This window comes from Convolutriloba macropyga, chromosome 2 (genome assembly GCF_964194025.1).
Source record: "Convolutriloba macropyga chromosome 2, txConMacr16.3, whole genome shotgun sequence".
Lineage (NCBI taxonomy): Eukaryota > Metazoa > Xenacoelomorpha > Acoela > Convolutidae > Convolutriloba > Convolutriloba macropyga.
Window position 1 is genome coordinate 61,898,743 of NC_134469.1, and position 24,974 is coordinate 61,923,716.

At 37.7% G+C, this 24,974-nt stretch overlaps 1 protein-coding gene across 2 annotated transcripts in view; it reads left to right on the top strand.

Annotated features, from left to right (window-relative positions):
- The window catches only part of LOC142334580 (band 3 anion transport protein-like), a 261,810-nt gene that overhangs the window by 43,130 nt on the left and 193,706 nt on the right, over positions 1-24,974 (top strand). For both annotated transcript variants that reach the window (XM_075382716.1, XM_075382717.1), the window contains exon 9: positions 21,235-21,472. In XM_075382716.1, coding sequence (XP_075238831.1) covers positions 21,235-21,472 — 238 coding nt within the window. The remainder of the gene's footprint in view (positions 1-21,234; positions 21,473-24,974) is intronic.

Here is a 24,974-nt window from a genome sequence, read left to right on the forward strand (position 1 = left end):
TGTGCAACAGGTTTTGTCTACTTTTTCACATTAGAGGAAAGCCCTAGGGGTTAATTTATGCCCAGTTTTTTTCTAGATCTGCTAAATGTGAACTATCGAACTTCGCAGTGGGTCGATTTTGTCGATTCAATGTTACGATGCATCTAAATAAAAAAAGATAGAATTATCTAAAAGGGGTTAATTCTTGCCCCAATTAGCTAAATAAGAAAGTTTTCTGGGGTTATTTCATGATCAACCTTGCTAAATTTTTTCTTCATTCTTCATTGTGCATCATTTTTTTCCACTCAATTGAGAAAGGACACTTCGGGGGTTAATTCATGCCCTATTTTTTCTTTCACTGATTAATATGCACGGGTCGATTTCAATATGGACCAATTTTTGTTTCAAAATTATTGGGGATGAATTTACTGGTTAATTTATGCCCAAATTTCTTTCTACTGATGAATATGCACGGGCCGATTTAACTGACGATCAATTTGTAGACAAAATGAAATTCAATGAGTCGATTTCGGGTTTTCGCTTCTATAGTTGCTTCTAAGCAATGCATTACAGTGGTTAATTTTTGCCCCTTTTCTCATTCGTCAAAATGAATATGCTCTTATAATTTTGAATGATTTGGTTGAAGGGCTAAGGCCAAATTGTTTTAAGAGTGAGTTAATTTTGAAAAATTTGCATCACTAAGGGATAATTTATGTCCAAATTTTTCACGTTTGTTCATTTTAATAGGTTCTACTCATGATCTCCTGTAGCTTCTGCAATGAGACTTTCACGAACAGGAGAGATGTCGCTGTGCATCGAGAGCAAAAGCACTCAAACTTACCCGACACCAACTTCAGATGTGGGCACTGCACAGTGACGTTCACTTTAGCAAAGAATTTAGTTCGCCATCTGAAGAACATTCACAAATTTTCCAGGACCCTTCGGTGCAATACCTGTCAAATTTTTTTTGGAACTGAGGCGTCTTGGAGACTACACTCCAGGACGGAACGTTCTGTTTTTAGGAAGTGCCAGCTCTGCCTTGCCGGGAGATGAAGGAGCAGAGTTTGTGATAGAGAGAGACAGAAAGGCAATAAGGGGACACTTTCAAACAGATCGCCTAAAAATTGTTGGTGACCAAGTTTTTTATCCTTTCGAGTTTTTAGTAACAAACGAGGTTACGATTAGAAACTTCATTACCAACCGTTTAACCGAAATTTTTTCCGCCAAAGTAGGACTATGTATTGAAGTGAAGTTTTCGGAGCCTTTACTCGATGAAAGTACACTCTCGTTTTTTCACAGTCCCATGGAGACTGTCACCACTTGTTTGACTACAGATGAGTACTTTGCTCATGTTGATAAGTTACTTACTAAAATTAATGTATTTTTTGCACAGCTGGCAGTGGTTGGGTTATCGAAAAGTTAAATATGGTTGAGATCAAATTCTCAAAGCATGTTCCACTTCGTGCTGGTTCCTTCATACCGACGCCCAGTGTTTTAGAAAATCAGAGAAAATCCTTGCTCAATATTAGAAATTTGAAGGACAACCTCTGTTTCATTTATTCAGTCCTTGCTTTTCTTTTTCCGGTTAAACAATATCAAGAACGGCCGCAGAGTTACAAGAATAATTTGAGTTCTCTTATTTACAATCCTCGTAAAATGCCTCTGGCCTTATCCGACATTCCTAAATTTGAAGGATAATCATCTTAAAGTAAATGTTTACGCCTTCGAACAGCGCAAAATTTACCCTGTTTTTTTTTAACTAAATACGCTGGTGTTGCTCGAAGAGTTCATCTATTGCTGTTGTCAGATGAAATTAGTTGGCATTATTGCTTAATTAAAAACCTAGACCGCCTATTAAAAATTCTCTTGCAAACTCCGAACACAGCTAACTCCAAAAATAATGCACGCAAATTTTGCGAAGTTTGCCTTCAAAGTATTGCGCGTGATAAATTTATCCTGCATAAGTCCTTATGCTCATCTGAGCAGCCGCAAATCATTGAAATGGCACCGAAAGGAACCACAATTACTTTCAAAAACTAGCATAAAACTTTCAAGTGCCCGTTTGTTGTTTACGCTGACCTGGAAGCATTTGATGTTAGAACGGAAGATTTTCTAGCTGCCGAACAAATGCAGAATGGCCTCAATAAGGACGGAGCGTCGACAACAGTTGTTGAATACCAGAATCCCTGCAGCTTTGGTGCTGTTCTCGTGGATGTGTGCTATTCGCATGTCAAAATAGAAAAGTTTTATCGTGGTGACGATTGTATTTCTATCCTAATGGACGCTTTGAGATCTTGGGTGAAATGGGCCGACAAGGAGCGTCAGAGATATCGCTATCTCTCCATGTCACAGTCTAAGAGACAAAAAATGATTGAAGATTGGACTTCGCCCTGCTGCATTTGCCATAAAAACTTTATAGACGAGTTTTCAGAAATGTCAGAAGAAAAAGTTGCCCATCATTGCCATGTTACAGGGAAAGTTTTTGGTGTTGCGCACAGTTCGTGCAATTTAAAAGTGACCGTAGGATCTTTTCTTCCGGTTTATTTTCAGAACCTGTCGCGCTATGATGCTCATCACATTGTCAAGTATCTCAAGCTTGAAGAAAATGAACAGCTTTCAGCTATTTGGAGAACAGAGGAGACTTTTATATCTTTCTCGGTTCACGTTCCCGTTCGTTCTTACATTAACAAAGTTGGTGTGGCGAAACAAATTCGACATGAAATTCGTTTTCTTGATAGCATAAATTTTATGGCCGATTCTCTTGATGCTCTTGCCAACACTCTTCAAGACTCTGACCTAAAGCTTCTTCGCTATCGATTCCAAGAGTTTACTGACTCAGAGTTTAGAAAAATTAGGGCAAAAGGCATATTCCCTTATTCATTTTTTGCTCCCTTACCAGAGCATGGTGAGGAGTGGAGAAACACTTTATCCGGTACAATAGACGTTTCTCCCGAAATGTACGAGCAAGCTGTTGAAATGTACAAATTGTTTGACTGTTCAAATTTTGGTGATTACCACGATGCCTATTTACAAATTGATGTTTATTTGTTGGCAGATGTTTTTGAGTTGTTCAGAACAGTTTGTATTTCAGTTTACTGGTTAGATCCTGCTTACTTTTACAGTGCTCCAAATTTGAGCTGGGATGCTATGCTGGTAACAACTGGCGTAGGTTTAAGTTTAGTAGATGACATTGACATGCTCCTGTTTTGTGAAAAGGCAATCCGCGGTGGTCTTAGTGGTGTCGGAGCTCTCCGTCACTTCAAAGCGAACAATAAGTACCTCAGTAGTTTTAATCCTGCTGAGAAATCTGTATTTGGTGCTTTTTTTGACGTTACCTATCTATACGCAGGAATAATGATGAAAAAACTGCCCAAAGATGGCTATCGATGGTTAGAGTGTAATTCTATACAGGAGTTATTAAGAAAGTATGATGCAGACAGTAGCGTTTGATTTTGTTGAAGTTGATCTCAGTTATCCTTCTTGTATTCATGATGAACATTACGACTTTCCTCTCGCACCCGAAAAACTTTTTATCAAAGATGACTGGCTTTCTCCTTATAGAAGAAAACTAGCGAGAAATCGTGCGCCCGTGCCAAAGCTTGTTGAGACTCTGTTTGACAAAAAGCGCTACGTTTGTCATATTGAGAACCTGAAATTTTATTGCGGTCAGGGTCTCCTGGTAACAGCAGTTCATCGCGTACTTCAATTCAATCAGTCCAATTGGCTTTCCCCTTATATCGAAAAAAACACTGAAATGCGAAAAAAAGCAGCCACTGCTTTTGAAAAAAACTTCTACAAATTAATCTCCAATGCTTGTTTTGGCAAGACAATGGAAAATAAACGTAACAGAAGAAATATTCAGTTTGTGTCAAACGAGTCTCAGGCTCAAAAACTAACGGCAAAACCAACTTTTAAAGCGTTCCAGATTATGAACGATGATTTATATTCTGTTTACTCTTCGATTCCAAAAATTAAATGGGATAAACCGACTCCTGTTGGCGCAGCTATACTTGACTTATCGAAACTGGCCTTGTACAATTTTCATTATAATGAAATGAAACCTCGCTATGGTGAGAGAATTTGTGTCACCTATAAGGACACTGATTCTTTGTTATATCGAATAGAAACCGTTGACTTGTACGAAGATATGAAAAAATTTAAGCACCTTTTAGATCTCAGTGACTACCCCACTGATCATCCATTGTACGATCCGATCAATAAGAAAGTTCCGTTGAATATGTCTGATGAACTTAATGGTGAGGTTTTGGAGGAATGTGTCATACTCCGATCAAAGATGTACAGCATCAAATTTAAAAGTGGAGCCAAGCAGAGTGCGAAAGGAGTTCAAAAGAGTGTGAAAAAGACTCTTCATCATGACAAATACTTGGGTTGTCTGGAGTCTGGAAAAAGTAGTAGAGCGGCAATGACCCGAATTCACTCTGACAACCACCAGATCAAAGTTTCAACTACTAACAAGGTCGCGCTGAGCTGCTTTGATGACAAGAGGTTCATTCAGTCCGATGGTATCAGCACTCTGCCACATGGACATTTTAGTTTACTTCAAGAGCAGCCAAAAGATGAATTTGTGTTTTCTGAGAGAGAAACTCTAAGCAGTGACAGTGAGAGCGAGAGCCGTCCAGATGAAGAGCAATCTCAGTCTTCTGTTACAGCACCCAACAATAGTAGCTTTGCGTCTTCTCCAGTTTCTTTTGGTTATTGTTTTTGTTATGCGATATCGGGGTTACTTTCTTCATAATAATATTCTGTCTCATCTTGTTTTGCTTGTTTCAGTTCCCCCTGACCCAGGCTTCTTTCACCGCGAGATTGATGACAGTGAGCCAGTGGTTCAATGGAGTGATCTAAGTGATATGGAAAGCGTTTCAGAAGCGGGGCTCAGGAATCGTAATCCTTTTATTGATGACGAAGCTAGGGAGTGTAGTGCATCAGAAAGCAATTTTGATGAACTTGAGGATCTAGCATCCGATAACAATTTTGCAAGCAAGTTTTGTTTTGCTCAAAATAATGACTGTTTGCTATAAGCGCAGTATAAATGCAGTAGAGTCCGCATAGGTTGGAGGATTTTGATTGAATTGGTGGAGACGAAACAATTGATAATACTTCATATAAGCACTTGTCGGAATACAGCTCATTAATTCGACTATGCAGAATATCAAAGTAACTGAGAGATATATCAAGACTGTTCCAAATCACTATGTTTGAAAAACGATGTCTAATATATGTGTTGGTACGAAAGAGTAGAGGAAAAGATATGACAAATATCCAATGAGTTCCTGGTGAATTTCTTGGCGAAGTATTGACAACTTGAAATCGTATTTTGTTGCTGACTTTGAGTCGAGGTAAATTATCCGCGCTCCACACTCCAGAAAAAGCGAACTTCAATAAACTAAATTGCTGACAATTTTTTTTATGGTAATATTATCCATTCAAAATGGTTTGATTCTTGGCAACGTTTCGTTTTCCATCGACAAAAATTTGACTGAATCGTTCACCAACTAAGAATAGTTCGACAGCCTCGAGAAGTGCTTCTGAAAATAATAATTTGAGAGTAATTGGTGCTCCCGTGAGCTCTGGGAACAGGGTAAGGTTTTTGGATGCTTCCTGGGATGAAGTTAAATCAAAAGTAGCAATAAACTTGTCTTGAAAATTTTCGAGACTTATTTTATTTCCTCCGTTCTGGAAGCCTTCTTGTAATATAGTCGGGTGTTGTGTTCTGTATCGATTGGAGTCCCTGATATGGGCAAGCCGTTGCCTCTCAAGATTTCAATACGTTTTAAATCAAATTTTTGGTAGTCAAAGGGATTAGTCGTCAATGATCCTCTGAATTGGGCGTTTGGGACCATGCAGAGTGTCAAGCGTCGTATGGATTCAGTTGCGAAGATCGATTCTTTTATGAATGAATTCTGTCCTGCTTGAATGATGAAACTTTTACACAGAGATTCTATATAGGGGTAGCGGGCGGGAGCTTTTGTGAGAGCTCGCTCAATAGAGAGCCGCACTGACTCTGTAAGTGTTATTTTGCGAACGAATAGAGATGCTTTTTCTATTATCGCTGTAAATCCTTCAGTATCAGGAGATATTAAGCTAATCTCATTACTGGCACGATAGAGTTTTATTCGATGTTCGACTTCTGGTATCAGTAATTTTTTGCAGGTGAAAAAGTCCACATACAGTGCACCATATAGGTCAGTGATGTAGTTTGTTTTCATCGTGTTTTCTAATCTGTCCGTGAACCATTTGCCTTTGTCGCCATCTGCTATTGATGAATCAAATTTGTAGCCGTGGCAAATAGCCAAGGATTCTTTACTATCACTATTTGTTGTAAGTTCGGTCTCTAGAAATGCTCGATGATGGTACGTATTGTTGCTGTCAGCAACCAGAATCCCGTTCAAATAAACTTCAATTTGGGAAAATAGACTATGTAATGTGTTGTGGGTAAAAACGACCGCTTCTCCATCGCTTGGTTTTATCTTTTCGTTGCCATCTATAGATTGCTGCTTGCACAGCGAAGTGAATATAGTTCATGTCGATACAGTTTCTTTGATCACCACTTATAACAAAATCTAATGTTGGCCCTCGTGGACCAGTTTGTGGGAAAACCTCCTGATCATGACCGCTTTCGTAATTTATCAACACGCTTGATTTTTCAAAAAGGTCCAAAGCTGTATGGGTGACGGGATTTGCGATATCGTCTGCAAGGCTTTTGAATTCAAAACTTGAAGACTGCGTTGTCATTTTAATTCGAAGGCTGCTTTTGTTGTGTTAGTAATGGTGCTAGTAGTACTTGATGTTAGATAAAGTTTCTGACCGACTGCGTTTGGTAGGTAATTTTGTCGAACTGATGGTTGTAGTGGTTTTCCGCTTTCTGCTTTAATTTCCTGCTGATAACGCTTTGTCTTGTTTGCTCACTAGCATCTTACTCGCTCGGGGCTGAGCCCCCCGCCCCGCCGATCGCGGCGCGCCCGGGCGCGAGTGCTGCGCCGCTCTGTTCCGCGACGCGCCGGACGGCCCGCGCGCCGTGGCGCCCGGTTTTATCGATTGCTCAATGCTTTTAGAGATTGATCGTTTTACTGTGAATCTTTTGCTGCCTTTTTGATTTTCTTTTTACCTGCAATTATTTGTCCAATTTCTGGTATTGCTGCTGTTACTAAGTTCCTTCCGAGCTTCTTTGCCAAGGGTAAAGCATACTTTTTAACCAGGGGTAGAGCGCACCGCCCAACCCGTACAGCAAGCGCTCCAAGTCCCGCTGCTCCCGATCCAAATTGTCAAGCTGGTCCTCCATGCGCTTGTACGTTGTTGCTGAACCCAATCTGAGCTTCGTAGTGGGTGTCCATTTGTTGAATTTTACAGTTTGTGCTTGACTGAGAAGTTGTGTCAAATAAAAAAAGTGTTCTTTCGATGTATGAAAATCGAATTGCTTGCTTGCTTGCTTGCTTGCTTCATAGACTGATTGTCTCGGTGATTGTTTATCGAATGAATAGTTCTATTGACTCAGTCGAAAAATCAATGTCAGACAAGTCCGGCCAATGGAAAGAAAGGGAATTAACTGGCCTGTTTCGTCTCTTAGCGTTATTGATAACGATTGAAAGGATGACTTGACAACTGTCTTCCATTGCAGGTTTGAAAACGATTAACTGATAATGTCACCATGGTTACTATGGTTGTTCGTGTTTGCTGTCAGTGCCACTGTTCGTAGAAGGGACGTAAATTTGCTACCGAGAATTTCGTCCTGAATAAGGTCTCAATAGACGAACATTGTATGCCGTCCTCCAGATATATCTACGGGATATATTGGCTTTGAATGCGGGGGAAAGCACCTTAATGCCCAATATGTTCTTCAAATCCGGCGAAACAATTTTGATTCTTTTCTCGGTTTTGTTTGTGGTTGAGTTTTCTGCTTCCTCACTGGTGTTTGTATCCGCAGTTATGAAGCCTGCCTCATCCTCGTGCTCCTTTTCTATACCGTGGCTACGTCTTTCTCTGACTCTCAACAATTGACTGTGTTAAGTGACTGACCACTCAAAAGGCCATGAATCAGGCTCCTTCGATTTGAAAACTTTTTCGCAGATCTTCTGCAGAAGCGTATCTGTAGATTGATAGTTCCCCTGGGGAATTTTCATTTTGGTTGGTCGTGTCGCAGAGCCATTGGCACGCGGTCTTAATGGTTTTCGCCTTCTCCGTGAAATAGGTACAAATAAATTTGTGTTTGAGGACGGTTCAATAGGAGATGACTCAACATCTGATTCTTCCTCGATTTCAGTGGTGGCTTCATTTTGAAAATACTCTACCTCAATCATGCCATTTGTGACGTTTTTAATTTTAGAGGCCCATGACATCTCCAGTAAAGCTACTTGCCACATACCTTTGGATTTGTTGAGATCAATCACTGTTGGTAGTAGATTTGTGAAGGTTGCCAAGGTGTTGTTGGGAAAAGTGTCGGTTGATGAGTTAGAAATGAGATTTACTGTGAAGGTGTTTGTTAGATTTGTCATTATTCTTCCAGAAACTTAACAAGCTCAGACTCGTAAAATTTTCCCTGAATTTCTTCGTTTGTGTCGTGAGACTATCCGATATGTTGGCGGATCAACTGTTGAGATGTTTGTTATCCGAAAAATTTTGTGACTAAACTGAATTTTATATCCACGATGAAAAGTTTCTATTTTTCGGCGTATTCGAACTGTGTCGCCTATTTTAAATTTTGGTTTCTGCATTCTGCCGTTCAGGTTGAGCGAGACGAGATAACTGGTGTGATCTTTCGTAACGTTCTGTGGTGCTAAACCCGTGACTCTATTTACGCGCCCGTTTATAACTTTTACTAATTTCGGCAGCTGATCTATGTATTCTGATGTGTGACTTTGGTTCATGTATTTGTAAATCAGGGCATTCAGAGACCGAATGTTCCGCTCTGCGAATGCACCCTTTTTCTCGTTATGAGTCTGATAAACAGTTATATTATTAGCATTACAAAAATTTTTGAACGCTCCAAGAAATTCCTTTCCATCGTCAACCCAGACTTTCTCAGGAAATGCTTTGCGCCTAACTGTTTTAAACATTTTTAAGAATGCTCTTTTTGTTGTTGTTGCATTTTTATCTTTCATTGGTTCGACACGCAAATAGCGACTTAGTGTATCTGCTGCAACCAACAGATATCTGATTCCCTTGTTGTCATTCGCAATCGACTGCATATCAGCTAAATCCATTGACCAAATTTCATTGATCCTATACGATTGCACTTTCAGGCGTAGGAATCTTTGTCTTGCTTGCTTGAATTTTGTGAATGTTGAATTTGTTGCCAAGTAGTTTTCTACTGTTTTTCTTCTTAAGCTGGTTTCAGCACATAGACGGTTCAGACTGCTATATGAGCTGGGAAACCCCGTTTCTGTATAAAACTTATGAGCTTTTTTTAGTCTGAGTTCTCCGAAAGCTTTGTAGATATAACTCTCTCGTTTTTGCATTTCGTGCAAGCGAACGTGTCTTTGTTGTATTCAGAAGCATTGGAACGCCCACTGCAAATGAAATGAACCCAGCCAGATATTGTGCAATAAAAAAGTGGTCGTTGTGTGCTTTTTCTTTGTAGTTTTTTGCATGATCCACATTCTTCGAAGATGGGCCAGGATTTGTTTCGATACCTGCAATTACCAATAAAACTCTGATTCTTGAACAGGCAAATGTTTTCTTCTCAGAAAGATTCAGAACATCGATAGCTATGGAAGCTGTTGATTAGTAGTAGAAACTGTTTGAATATCGTTTGTAGCAGCTGCCTTTGCGGTTTTATTGGCAACAAGGTGAATCCCAATTTTTAATTTAAAATGTTGAGGTCGTCCTGACTGATTTTCTTGGTTAGAAGTTGAAGGTTTGCGAGGAACTCCAGAAGATCTGATGTTGACGCACTGCCGTCTAATTCGCAGTGCAGCTTTCCTGTGCTTTGATTTACTGTAATAATGTTTGATTTGCTTAGGAAAGTAAGAATTGTTTTGCTCCGCTCTATTTTTCCGCCACTCAAACCTGCTTTTAAGAGCTCGTCAGTGACACATTGGATTTGATTATCTGATAAGTTAGATGGATGTTTTGAATTGTTGTTATAAGTTTGTGAATCTGGGACTGACTCCGTAACTTTTGTTGGCGAATTGAGTGCTGATGCAGCGCTTAATTGTGCGATTGCTTCGCTATTATCAACATTTCTCTTTTCTAGGTTTTTCTGTTTTGTACTTTCTTCTTTTTGTGCTAATGAGTTTGATGTCAGCAACTGTTTATACGTTTCTGTTGATATCAGTATAAATTCTTCGGCTGACTGTGTCATGATCAAGAAGAAAAATGATTTTAAATTGGGGCAGTGATAAGTACAATTAAATTTATACCTTGATTTGTTGCCAGTAGTTTTCGCTTTGTGTTGACTTTCACGCGACGGTCACATAAAGAAGAAATAAGTTTTTCAAACTCTCTTATTTTCTGGGCAGATAATATTGCAGGATCAAGGATGACTGTGCCTTTGACAATGTTATAAACACAATCTAGGATAAATTTTACAAATGCATCTGGACAGTGTAGGACGAAAATTTTTCTCAGCAAGGGTTTAAAAGTTATAAAGAGACTTAAACTATATAGATGACGTGAATGACTCATCAAGTTTGATAACGTTTTGTAGCGTTTTCGCACAGAAAAATACTGCTACATCTTCGTTAATATGTGAGCATAAACGTAATTTTTCGTCACATCGAGGATCTAAATCAATCAATAAATGACCGAATGGTGCTGCCGTTGCGGTTTTGTATGCCGATAGTAGGAGTGATCGGCAACCCAACTGTCTTCCAAGGCAGTCAATTTGAATAATGTCGCGAGGGTTTTTCATCAAAAGAATATGGGTTACGTTGAGGTCGATGGTTTTTGCGTTTTGACCTTTTTTGGTACAAATTATGTTTCAATATAATGGCATGCTGATTCTGATGCCTGCCCGAAACAACAAGTTGCAGAAACTCTGCTTGGTTACTTGCTTCATTATAAATGTCATCAAATACTAAAAGTTGTCATTTTAATTTACCGCACGGTTTTAGTTTAGTCCAATCCAATCCCTGGACAAACGTAATATTGTCAATCTTTGTTTTCAGCTCGTCATAAAGAGGTTGCCAGTGTTGGTAAATATATAAAATTTTGTCGAGTGGAGGTTGAAAACTTTTGCTTGAACTAATAGGTCAGCCACAAGTACTGATTTTCCGGAACCACTTGGACCTACAACTGTCATAAGTAAGTGCGGATCAGTAGATATTCTCTTGATCATTTCGGCGTTGGTATAATACAACCCACGAAAAATGCTAAAACTGACCAGAGGTATGAATGATCCTCACCATCAGAATTGAAAACAAACAGGTAGAGAGTGCACAAAACAATTGAGCAGATGAACCAAAAAATGAATGAAGCAAATTATCATTGATCTCTCGGCGTTGCAGCCAATTTTACAAGGAGGTCGTTCTTGATCGCCCTTGTCAAAAATTATTTTATTGGCTAAATCGATTGAGCAGTCAGGCGAGTCAGTCATTTTAAATTTCAATTCGTTGGTGGTTTTTTTGGTGGTGGTGACTTGGCAGCTTCTTCTGATGCCAACAAAAAGTACTCAGCCAGTTTTCCTGCTTCGGAAAGTAATTGCAGCTCATTAAAAGTTAAGTCTAATTCAGTCTGAACTAAAACTGTTTGCTGGTTGACTTTTTTCCAGCATTGTTTTCTTAACAAAATAGATAGGTTGTTATTGTTATGTGAAAGTTGAAGAGCTGCTAGTTTTGAAATATGCAAGGTGAATAAGTTTGGATCGAATGTTGTCATGTCAAAATGGTAATTGTTCGAACTCTTTAGACCAAAAGATTTTAAAGCTGGACCAGTAAACGATACCGCTAATATGACCCAATAAGAAATGACCAGGGAAATTAGAAATCATGTAGACATAACCGGGTCCTTTATTATGTGCCTCTTTCATGAAACCATAGGCGTCATGGAAAATTGCATGCACTCTCAGAATTTTTGAATCTTTCAAATAATTATGTAATGCACTGTTCCCAGGTCCAATGAGTCCACCATATGGAGCCAGCTTGTTAACTGCATGCACATCAATTTTTGGGTCTATGAGCATGCAAACGGCAATAAAGCCATTTTTAGATTTCTCGTTCTGAGGGAACACTCGGGATACAAGCTTGAGATTACACAAAACTTTATTTATATCCCCAATATTGTACATGCGACTAATTTCTAGATAAAGAAGGTAGTAAATGAAAGAGTTATGTAATGTTATCTCTATATATCAGTTTTTTATTTGTTTAGATGACTCATCGGAATTTTCCCTTGTCTCATTGTCCTCTAGTGCAGCATTCCAGCATTCCCAGCAGGAACATTGAGCGTTTGTCAGTCCACAGTGCACTTCAATGTATGTTGAGTGTTCAGCTTTGTAGAGAGATCCCCAGCCCGTTGCTAGAATATCTATGAAAGCTTCAACGCTATCCTTGAAGGGTGAGTCGGTACTTTCTAGGCTTTCAATTTTGGCGATGAGCCTGCGTTGGTACTCCGTCAATGTGTTTTTTTCTGTTCTGCGAGCGGGACTAGATCTCTCAATTTCCCAAACCAAATCCATCTGATGGCTCCGCTTTGGTTTATCCTCTATTAAAGGATCAGGGTTTCGTATGAACTCCTCAAAGATATCTCCTCGTCTAGAAATCTGATGCATTGAATCGGAGGAACTGTTGATTAAACGTTTGAAAGGAGCTCTGTGGTACGAACAATCGTGCTCTGATTTCATTGAGAATTTTGCTCTCATGTCGAATAAAGGACTTGATAGTCTTCTCCATGTGTTTAGGATTATCGTTTGTATGGACAATGATGTGCTGGTGTTCCGTCGAGATGTCTTCGCACCATCTAAAGGATGCACTTGTTTCACTCCTGTTGGGTTCATGGTTGACGACTGCAATCTGCCAATCTGTAAACTGATCAATCCAGTGGGCTAAACCTTTGGGCTGTCGCTGTGAGGTTAAAGACAACTGAGGGTTTTCTGTTTTACGGCGTTTTCCCGAAATGGACTCGGTCGCTTGTTGGGTTGGTATTAGTAACTGAGCACTATACACAATGAAACGAAAGTTGTTTTGTGAGTTGCTTAGCATTTTGCTGAAAATTATATTGAAATGAAATCTGTTTCTTTTATAGGCTCTTTTTGTTTGCTTTTGATAAGATAGTTATAAAGATAGAAATGGATGGAAAAATCCACAGCCAATTTGGCAATGCAGGTCAAAATTTTCTACATATATGGTTTAGGGGAAAATTCCAAAGGCAACTTGTCCCAGTGGGTCATTGATATGTAACCACTGAGCCAAGTTGCCTTGTTTAAGCCTTGATTATTTCGGTTTAAATGCAAGTTGAATATGGCTCAGTCATGTATCCATGGTTCAGTGGGTATGGCTATCAAAACAATAGATGAAATTGAAAATATTGGCCCGAGTTCGAGACTGGGTGGTTGGGATCCTAAATCTGTGCGGTAGACCCCCGCATTTCTCACTACTAATAGCGTTGGTAAAGATAATTCATGCCAAAGGTAGTTTGTGTTGTCCTTTTAATTTGTCTGCAGTGGTTTTCTACAAAGTTGGCGTTTGCTGTCGAAAACCCCATTGTATTAAAGTCTTGTCCGGACGTGTTTGGGAATAATAACTTCTGTAGCACTATTTTCTGGAAGAAATGAAATGATTTTGTTTGTCGGAAATGTTCTGTTTTTTTGTACCGTTTTGTTTTCTTTCGTGGACGCCATTGTGTTTGTTATGTTTGCTTTTGGATCTGATGTTGTCCTAACTTGCTTCAATTCTTTGAACTGTATTTCAGGACTGGTCCTGCTATGTTTTTTTTATTTCGTTTTACCTTTTGATCACGTTTTTTGCTTTAAATGAGTCACGATTTTCATGTCTCACTCGTGACTTACCTCTCTCACTGTTTCAACTGAATCGATTTTAAATTCTTTTACGAATTGAAATGCGCACTGTAGTTAATACGATCATTGTCAATACAGCAAAAGCTAAAGGACTGGGTTGAACCGAAAAAGGCCGGTCATAAAGTCATAGTGAATTAGGTCATCGAAATTCACTAGAGCGAGTGCTAGTGACATTTTTTGCCGATTCGGCTAATTTCTTTTGCTTTTAGTGACTTTGGTTTCTTAACTTTTATGTAAGGATCATAGTTGCAATAATATCTATCTCTCAGTAGCTTTCTTGAGAGTACAAGAATGTATTTATTTGGCTCACATTTTGCAATTTTTAAATAATCTTTGAACATTTTTTCATCCAAGGTATATGATATCGTCGTTTTTTTTTTAAAATCAGACATTGCGTTTCTCAGTTTTTCTTTGAATTGCTTCTCCTTTTCATTATTTTGCAAAGTATTTAACATATAACAGGTTCTTTTGGGGGTTGGGGGGGGGGGGGGTTGTTCAAGTACTCATTTTTTTCTTTCGTTCTCTATTTAACTAGGTAGAGCTTGTTTTTTATAAAGTATTTTGGCAGCAAGATGACTATTTAGTTTTACTTGAACACAAAGGTTAAATATTGCAGGTTAGCTGTTTTTATTTTAGTTTCGTTTTCAAAATTATGAAGGTGTTGTACAATGTGCTCATAACGTTCTGGCGTTTAGCTTCTTTTTGTGTCTGGAAAGTTTCTTTAATCAGTTTTAATTACTCTGTTTTTGAGTTTTTTAAAACAAAATTCTTTCAGCTTCTCTCCCTGAGTTTTCTTTCGTTTTGTTGTTTGCGGTGAAAATTTTTGTAATGCAGTTCTGAGAGTTTGTTTGAATTTTTATTGTTAGGGGCTAAGTTTTCTAATCAGTGATTTTATTGATATGGGTTTATCTTTTTCCGTTAGGTTTTTTTTTGAGATTTCAATAATTGGTTTTTTTTCCAAAATTAATTCAACTAGAGAAAAGTAAAGTTTGACTTTTTGAATTGCGGTGAGGATAAAATCAAATTGTTTTTCTTGCTTCCTAAAGTTTACTTCTCTAATGGTAAGTTTTATTTCAGTTTTTAGACTTCAGTTTTTTAAGAATGTATCTGTCTTTCGCAATGTATCTGCATTCTTTTATTCAATATTTCTTGGTGAGAAAGTTATATCAAGATATGCGAGTTATTGAGTGGAGTTTGAGGGACAATTATAAGCGCGGTCAGTTTTTTTATTTTATCAGTCTTTGACAACTTATCAGATTTGACTATTTTTTAATCATTAGCAGATATTTTTTTATTAATCTCAACAGTTTGCGACACAGTGGGTCGCTTCTGTGAAATTCTAGTCATGAGATTGAAATCAATGCGGTTTTTTGTATGCGTTCTGAAAGTCATTGTAGTTGATTTTCTATTTGCTTGCTTGAATTATTTTAATGCTGATTTTTTGCCCGTTACTTAAGGGGTTTAGTTTTTGACCAAAAATTTCAGTTAAGGCAAAAACTCTTACACCAATTTTTTTAGTTAAGATAAAAATTCTTGAGATAAAAAAATTCGTGGTTCCTTCTGCAATTTTTCTGTTTCAGCAAGGCCCGTGCTACTGGAATTCCTCTGGCTATGTTTTTTATTAGTCTTCCCTATTTTTGTCAAAATCATTTGATCACGCTCTAAGAAGTCAAAGTATGACTTTGTGCGTTGACTCCTACCACTACGAAGCTCGTTTGTGTGTGTGACCTCATTTTTAACGCATTCTGTATGTTGTTAGGTCAACCGGACTTTTCTCACTCAAAATGACTTCTGCACTCATTTTTCAATTCTTAATTGCTAATGTAAACTCCATTTGAATTTGATTACAAGTCATCCAAGAGTTATAATTGTAATTCTACTACTTAAGACACTAGTGTTTGAAGATATGGATGTTAAAATCCGCCGTTAGCCTCTCAGCTGCTATTGTTTAGGTGCTCTTCTTACACAATCCAATGTATTGTATAATAAGTTGCAAATGAGGCTTAAATGAACCTAATTAAGTTCATAACTATTGATTAATAGCCGCCCTCATCTATTCAGCCGGCTATTATAGCGCTCCTATTTTTTTTTTACTTCGTCGAATAAAAAAATGTTTCGCTTTACCTCATTTTGCCGCCTTTTCAACATTTTGCGTGAAATCTTTTTGACGTCTCTAGGCTAGTTTCTCTCTTCTCTCATTCTGCTAAAAGTGATTTTGAACATCAGTTGCGCAGCAAAGCAATTAAAAATGAACAGGGTCAGTATAAAAAATTGAAGTCAGAAGTAGAAACGGGATAAACCCATAAAGCCCAATTTTAGATGCCCGTTATTTGAACGTCGTTCCTATAAGTCTTATTTACCATCTCTAATGCTTATTGTTATTGATAGGAGCCCCTGTAGCCTCTCTCTAAGAAACAGAAGTATGTTCAACTACGAAGTGCCTTCAAAATAAATCGGACTTAAAAAAATGTTTTTGTACAAAAATCTTTCTTTTTCAATATCTTCTGTTATTTCAATCCCAATCATGCTTATTGGAATCAACGGCGGCTATTTTCCGGCAATCTGCCGGGTATGTTTTTTAATAGCCGCACAGCGATAGCTGGGGCTATTATTGGCCTTCTCTTGGTTTTTTTTTATTTCGTCGTCGCGATTTTTGTTACGACCTTATGACGTCACAACCACTTCAAATCTGCTTTTTGTTCATTCGTTCATGCAATTTCAACTGAAGTGCGTGCGTGACGTCATTTTTCGCTCTTAGTGGAGCGAGTTTTTTCGTTCATTCGCGTGATTAAATTTTTGGTTACACTTGACTTACCTCACTCTCAAAAATGACTTCCTCACCTTGAAATTGACTTTTATTTACTTTAATTCAAAGAGATAAGGTCAAAGAGGTATGTGTCACTCTAAATGAGGGTTATTTGAGAGCAGCTAATAGAGGCAGCGATAACTTATATAGATTCTTAATCAAAATATAACATTCTCAAAATGAAAAGACTATTTTTTGTGGTCTGTCTCTTTTAGTGTTTTTTTTGAGACTGCAGATCTACAAAGCCACTGCGCCTATTTTCTGGCAATCTGCCAGCTATGTTTATTACTTGGACACTATTTGTTCTGTTCCCAAACATTTAAAATAGTTTTTGCGAGTTTTTGCTGTTTTTTGCTATCTTATTGTTCAATCTCATGAGGGAAAGGTTTCATAAGTTGCTTGTAGGATTTGCTTATTTTGGTCTGTGAATTGTTCCAGTTCAATACTAATGATTTCTATGACTTTTTCACTAATCGTTTCCAAGAAAAATTATCCAATTATTTGAGTTTCGCGAGTTTTTACTTCGAGTTGTCTCGTCGATTTGTTCGATCTTGTCTCAATAATGACAGGTGTCACTTGTTGCTAAGGATTTCTAAATTAATGCTTTAATTTTTTCAGTTTAAAGCTGTTGGTTTCTATGATTTAAACGCTGTTCGTTTTCAAAATTTAGATGAATTTTTGCTAATGAGGAATAGGTGAATCGAATTCGTCGATTGAGGTCAGAGCAGTCTTTTTAAATGATTTTCAAAAATTGCTTTTAAGAAGTAAATTATTTTTTTGCTTGTTTAATTGCTATCAACCGCAGTTTGAAGCATTTATTGTAAATTTGTCTTTTTATGGAAAGTTTTTGCATGATCGTTTTCTTGGGAAACATTTTGCTTTGACAATCTGAGCGACTTTTTTAGACTTCGGGATCCTTTGCCTGACCTGAATTGCTAGATCATAAGAGCATGGTATCATAAGAGTGCTAAGTGCTTGTCTAGAGCACAGGAGGCACGTGTTCGAAGCCCTCACTAGTGGGAAGTTTTTGCTCTGTTAAAAAGGTTTTCTTTGCTATAGCCTCCTCTGAATTGAATTGCCCCGCCTATCTTTCGAGAGCAAATAGACGTTAGTCGGTTGATGTTTTCTTCTGGTCTTATCGCTCTCGCTTAGAAGAAATAATTATTGGCCTTTTAGTAAGGCGTAATTGGGTTCAATTTATTGGCTCCAACTTCTAGCTAACCTTTCCATTCACTGAGATAGTTTATTAATTGCTCTCAAACGAAGTTTGTAGCAATTATATTAGTCCTGTCGGTCTTTTTTATGCGATTTTTCATTTGACCGATTTCTCGTCTGACGATTTTGACTTTTCGTCCTCAGAAATGGGATAAACAGGTAGCGCCCAGCGGGCATTAAGTGCTCTTAGAGCCTTTCAGCTCTGTATAGCTCAAACTGTTTTGGAGACTTATACTTATACTTATGGTGTGGAGGGCGGTTCTTAAAGGTTGAAGAAATCCCCTCTGTTTCTGTTGATCCCCCTATTGCCCCCCCCAACCGCGCTGTTGCCCCTCACCCCAGTGTTGCCCCCAATCAAACCCTGGTGCAACTCTCTCTCCCCCTTCCCGTGGCTAGTTACTGACGGACAACGCTTGCTAAGAAAGCAAATTTTTTAAATTTTTTGCAATTTTTTTCAAGCTTTTTGAAAATTTTTGACAGTGTTTGATTTTTATAAGCCTTAGGTGTCAAAAAACCTCTTCTAGGGTTTGATAATATGTTACTGCATTACTTTGTCTAGTGGTAATGGAATGGTTTCAACATTTTAACATCACGAATTGTAGCATATTTTTGATAGTTTTTGACAGTTTTTTTTCCAATTTTTTGACATTTATAGTCATTCTTCAGATTTTTTTGAGCCTCAAAGGTCAGAAAGCCTCCGTTACGTTTTCATAATAAGTTACTGAAAAATTTTTGTTGGTCATGGATTATTTTTCAACTTTGATATCACAAGTTTTAGCAATTTTTTTTTATAGAACTTGCAATTTTTTTCAAGTTTTTTGAATTTTTTGTCATGTTTTAGGTTTCGCTAGCTTCAAGGGCCACGGAACTTCCTCTATGGTTTGATAATGTTTTACTGCATTATTTATAGATATTGGAATATTATTCAAGATTTTAATTTCATGAATTTAAGCATTTTTTTTTTAAATATTTGCAATTTTTCATTTTTAAAATTTTTCCGGCAACAGAGGTCCTGGTAACTCCTCCGAGGTTTAATAATAACCTGCTGCATAGGGTTCTAGAGTTAATGGGATGTTGATCAATGTTTTTGATTACTCCTGTTTTAGTAACTTTGGATAAAATTTAAACTTAAAATTTATCAGCCTGTGAAATTGTTTCAGGCTTGAAACAGGGATACCGGATAGTCTCTTGAGACAATGAACTGGTTCTTAAGATATTAATGTCTTGAATTTTAGAGAGATTTTGTTAAAATTTGCAATTTTTCAATATTCTGTCCTTTTCTGAGTTTATCGACCATTACTGGCCAACAAAACTTTTCAAGTCTCGGAGGTGGGTTACTTGACAAAACTTTCGAGACAAAAAGTGGTTTTTTGAACTTTAGTGCGAAGTTGAAAACTTTTTTTAATTTTGCCTTTCAGTTTTTTCTATATGATTTATTTATTAACAAGGTTAGAAAACTAGAAGTTGCAGTGTCGAATCCAATCATGGAAGATATTCCTTTGTCTTCTCTTTTTCGATTAGGGTTCCTTTCCTTCTCTTTCTCGTTCACGTTTTAGCTCTCTCTCTCTCTCTCACGCTTTTTGTTGATGCCGCACTTCAGTTGCTGTTATATGCCGTAATTTCATCATCTCTGATCCTCATTATCAAGGAGTTATAGTTGAAATATTTTTTATCATAAATGATCTAACAGGCAATTTTTAGGAAATCATTGTAATTGCTCTCAAAAGCAATTTGTAGCAAATATAATAATGCTGTTTGTCTTTTAGGCAATTTTTCGCTTGGCCGATTTTTCGTTTGACCCATTTGACTTTCGTCTTCAGAAACGGCTTAATGAGATAGTGCCCTGAGGTCACTAAACCGTGGCTAGCTGTTGACGAAGCCAACTGCTCGCCGGTTGTTTGAGAGCAATTCGCCCGACTTTAGTCGGTTATGTTTATTAATTGCTCTCAAACGAATCTTGTAGCAATTATATTAGTCCTGTCGGTCTTTTGTTATGCGATTTTCCGCTTGACCGATTTTTTGTCCTCAGAAGAGGGATAAACAGGTAGCGCCCAGCGGGCATTAAGTGCTCTTAGAGCCTTTCAGCTCTTTTTCAGCTCAAACTGTTTTGGAGACTTATACTTATACTTATGGTGTGAAGGGCGGTTCTTAGAGGTTGAGACACCCCCCCCCCCCCTCCGTTGACCCCCCAACCCCACTATTGCTCCACCCCCCACCGCGCTGTTGCCCTCAACCCAGTGTTGCCCCCCATCAGCCCTCGTGCCCCCCGTGGCTTGCTACTGACAAAGTCAACCGCTCGCCGGTCGTTTGAGAGCAATTCGCCCGACGTTGGTCGGTTATGTTTTATAATGTAATGGTCAAGTGAGTTTATTAATCTTGATTTCATTTGAAGTTCTTTTGTCACTTTTACGGTCTTTACAACTGCTAAGAGATATTTTTGACTTTCAATTTTTTATGTGCTCTGGTGAAATTTTTTGGCGTGTAGTTAGGATGCCTCTTTTTTGAGGCCACTGGTTTTCGAGGGTTTTCTGATTTTTGCAAATTTCTTTATTTTTTACCTCTTTTTTTGCTTCGACTGTCGTTGATTCCCACAACGTTGATGTGTTGTGTTCTGATTCCATTCTAGGGATGGATAGTCAAAATTTATATACGCTGTTATTTTTAATGATTCTAAAAACGCTAAACGTTTCAGAAAGGACATTTTCTAATTGTTTTCAGATTTTTTTGTTCATTTTTGTGCATTTTTCGCTCATTGAATTATGCAATGTAGTGAACTCAGTCAAGTTCAAAAGAGCAAAATCAAAAGAAACGGGGTAAAGCCCAGTCATTAAGTCAGTGCATTAGGTTATCAAAATTCATTAATCTGATTGCTAGCTGGCATTGGTGTATTAGTGTTAATAAGCTTCAGTTTGTTCTTTTTCTTTTGCAATCCCGATGATGATCATTCAAGTAATGGGTAGCTGGCACATTGTTTTTAGGGTTGATGATAGCCTCCAGTTACTTTTTCTGTTTCAAACCCGATATGGGTCAACGGCAGCTATTTTTGACAATTTTAAATCAGAATCTGCTGTAATGAATTACTTTCTTTCTCCTTAGTATTGGCGATTTTTTAAACTAGTAGGCCTCAGCAGTCTATTTCGCGTCTATTGTCTTGCGATCTACCGGCTACGTTGGAGTTTTGTAAACTTTGAATTTTTCCGGCGTATCAGTTCTGGTTGGTTGTATCTGGAGACGTCAGTAAAAAAAGATGTATAATCGTTTATAGGCATCAAGGAACGATGAGACGAACAATATCAGCCATTGGGTTTCATCATACTCCAACTTTGGTTAAAAAGCATTCCTCGGCCACGTTTAATGCGCCGGATGGCGATAGAAAAGCATCCGCCAATGGCATCAACGGATCAGTGAAACCACAACCTGATGTGGAATACAGGCGAACACAGTCATGTTCACCTTTACGGGCTGGAGGGGACTCATGTTCTGTTGACCTCACTGAAGACAAGGTATGATTCGGTTACAAATTTGTCAAGGTATGGTATTAGGATTTTAAATGAAGTCAAATAGTGTTTGTGGTTTTCCTGAAAAATATGACTCCTCATTTCCTGTTGATGCTCTAAAAATCGTACCAACTATTTATTTGTTTCTGAGCTGTCGTTTTTTAAAAAAAGATACCCAATGGTTTTACCACAAGCGAGGAATTTTTTCATTCCACTGCACTAGAACATGTCTGTATATTGAGCTATAGATTCGAACAAGATATTAACTATTGACGTTTTTGTAGAATCTCGTTTTTGTCGAAAAATATCTTATTATTTGAAGCTCTTTAAGTCGAGAGTTCAGATACAAAGAGAAATTAAAACGAATTTGAAACTAAGATTTCAAAATGTTTCTCGGAGCATTAATTTCGAGAATTTTGAAATGCTTGACATTGTGTTGATGTTGACGTTTTTAGTCAATCTTGTTGACTATAAAGCTTTTCCATGTTTCAACTGAAAAAACGCAACCTCTTCGAACAGCCTTTAAAAGATGCGCTCGAATGAATGTTGTAGCAATTTATATTAGTCATGTGGTCTTCCTAATGCGTTTTTTGCCTGACCAATTTTTCGTCGGACCCTTTTGACTTTCGTTCTCAAAAACGGGATAAACAGGTAGCGTCTGGAGGGCAGCAGGGCCACCTCACTTGCCTCCCCCCTCCCGATCAGCGGCTCCCCTCACGCCCCTACTTCACTCCCTATCCCCACCACTGCACTTGTGGCGAATGTCGTGAGAGTTGATTTGTTCCTTTTTGCGATTCATTGCATTAGGGGTCTATCTTTTTTAATAGCCAGCCTCATCTTCTCAGCTGGCTATTATAGCGCTCTTATTTTTTTTTTACAATTCAAAGAATTTGAATTGTATTGGGGCACTGTCTTTTTTTTAAGATCTGTTCACACATTTTCGTGATTTTTGAAGTTAAATTGGAGTAGTGATTTTGGTCACGCCGAAACAGGAAGTGGAGCGAAGAAGCGAGTGGTTTTGCTGCGTGAAATTTTTTCGCTCTAAATTTAAAGTAGAGTGAGAAAACGGTGTTTGAACAAAAATTCGCTATCTCGCTAGTGGTTTTTTGTTCACATGCGGAAATTTCACTTTAATTTTTACAGTTTTTTCGATTTTTTGGATCGGATTTTTTTTCTAAATGGTTTTCCCAATCCATTTATAGTCCGTTCGTGGTCTAGTTTTCTGTTTAGTCAATGAAAATTCTTTGAACTGTACGTCAGGACTTGTCCTGCTATGTTTTTTACTTCGTCGAACTTTTTTTGGTTTACCATTTTGCCGCTTTTTCGACATTTTGCGTGAAATCTTTGACTTCTCTAGGCTAGTTTCTCTCTTCTCTCATTCTGCTAAAAGTGAATTTGAACATCAGTTGCTCAGCAAAGCAATTCAAAATGAACAGAGTCAGTATGAAAAACTGAAGTCAGAAATAGAAACGGGATAAACCCATAAAGCCCAATTTTAGATGCCCGCTATTTGAACGTCGTTCCTATAAGTCTTAGTTACCATCTCTTATGCTTATTGGTATTGATAGTAGCCCCTGTAGCCTCTCTTTAAGAAACAGAAGTGTGTTCAACTACGAAAAAATGACATCAAAATGAATCGGACTTAAAAAATGTTTTTGAACAAAAATTTTTTTTTCAATATCTTCTATTCCTTCAATCCCAATCATGCTTATTGGAATCCACGGCGGCTATTTTCCGGCAATCTGTCGGGTATGTTTAAGATATGTCAACATGATTTATTGATCTCGAGCAAAGTTTGAAGCAACTAGTCTTTTTTATTTTGGAAAATTTTGCTTGACTGTTTTCTTTTGAGCATTTTTTTTTGTTTCACTTCTTGAGTGACTTTTTTTCGATGGACTTTTAGATTTAAGTATTAAATTGACGTTTGTGGAATTTGATATTGTCGTTTTATATCCAATTTGTGAGCGGAATCGCCTGGAAATGCAAACTTAAACACGCAAAAGTGATACTGATTTTTTAAGCGTTATTGAAATGGATTTAAAATAATATCAAGATCTTTAGCAACTTTTTCAGTAAGTTTGCAATGTTCTCTTAATTTTTGTCTTTCTGAGTTTCTCAATCTCTAGAGGCCAACGAAGCATTTTGAAAGCTGATGCATTGGTTAATGCCTAAATTTTGTTGGCATAATTTTTTCTTTGTGAAGATCGTGAGCACTTTTTTGTAGTTTTGCTAGTTTTTACGTTTTTTGTTTTTAGTTTTCTGTTAGTGTGCAACTTCTTTTATTCTGAAGATTTTTGGGGAAAGAATTGGTTTTATAGCCTTATGGTGGCCGAATTATGCGATTTATTCCATTTTTAAATAGTTTCCGTAATGTTTTATGTGATTTTCATTTTCTTCTGAGCTCAAAATTTCAACACTGCAATTATGGTTTTGAAGGTACAGACAATGAGAACTGTGGTGAATCATTCTTTCCTAATTTAGGTTTTTTTATTCTATTTGTTCTTTTGCCCGTCTCTGATTGCCTCTTATATACCAAGCAGGTTGTTTCGTATTGGCTAATTTTCTCTTGAAGACTGTGGTATTGAAGACGCTTATTCCAAAAGTATATACACTTTGAATTCGTTTGGCGGGCATTGTTCAATTGTTCCGGTGGTCATGTACAGTAGTTTCAAGTTTTTGTTTTTTCCTTTGGGTTGTATTTCAGCACTTGCTCTGCTATATTTTTAATTCACCTTACCTTTTGATGACGTTTTTCTTTTACATAAGTCAAGACGTTCACGTTTGACTCCTGATTTATCTCATCACTGTTTCAACTAGATGTTTTTCAATTTCATTCGCTCATTGAAATACACAAAGTGCTCCATTCGGTAAAGATCAAAATGGAAAGAAACGGGATGAACCGATAAGGCGCGGTCATTTTGCATTAGGTTATCTCCGTTCATTGGGCCGATTGCTAGCTGGTATTAATATTGAGCTTAATAGTTTTCAATTCAGAGGCTGAGTTAAGTATAATTTTGGAAACTAACTGAAATTGACGATGTGCGTCAAGTGGGTCAACCAACGGTGGCTGTTTTCTGGAAAGTTATGCTAAGTTTTTAAAAGCCGCACAGCGATAGCTGGGGCTATTATTGGCCTTCTCTTGTTTTTTTTATTTCGTCTTTGCGATTTTTGTCACGACCATATGACGTCACAACCACTTCAAATCTGCTTTTTGTTCTTTCGTTCATGCAATTTCATTTGAAGTGCGTGTGTGACGTCATTTTTTGCTCTTAGTGGAGCGAGTTTTTGTGTTCATTTGCAAGATTAAATTTTTGATCACACTTGACTTACCTCACTCTTAAAAATGACTTCCTCACTTTGAAATTGACTTTTATTTACTTTAATTCAAAGAGATAAGGTCAAATGGGTGTGTGTCACTCTAATTGAAGGTTATTAGAGGGCAGCTAATAGAGGCAGCAAAAACTTGTACAGATTTTAAATCAAAATATAACATCTCAGCCTTCAATGA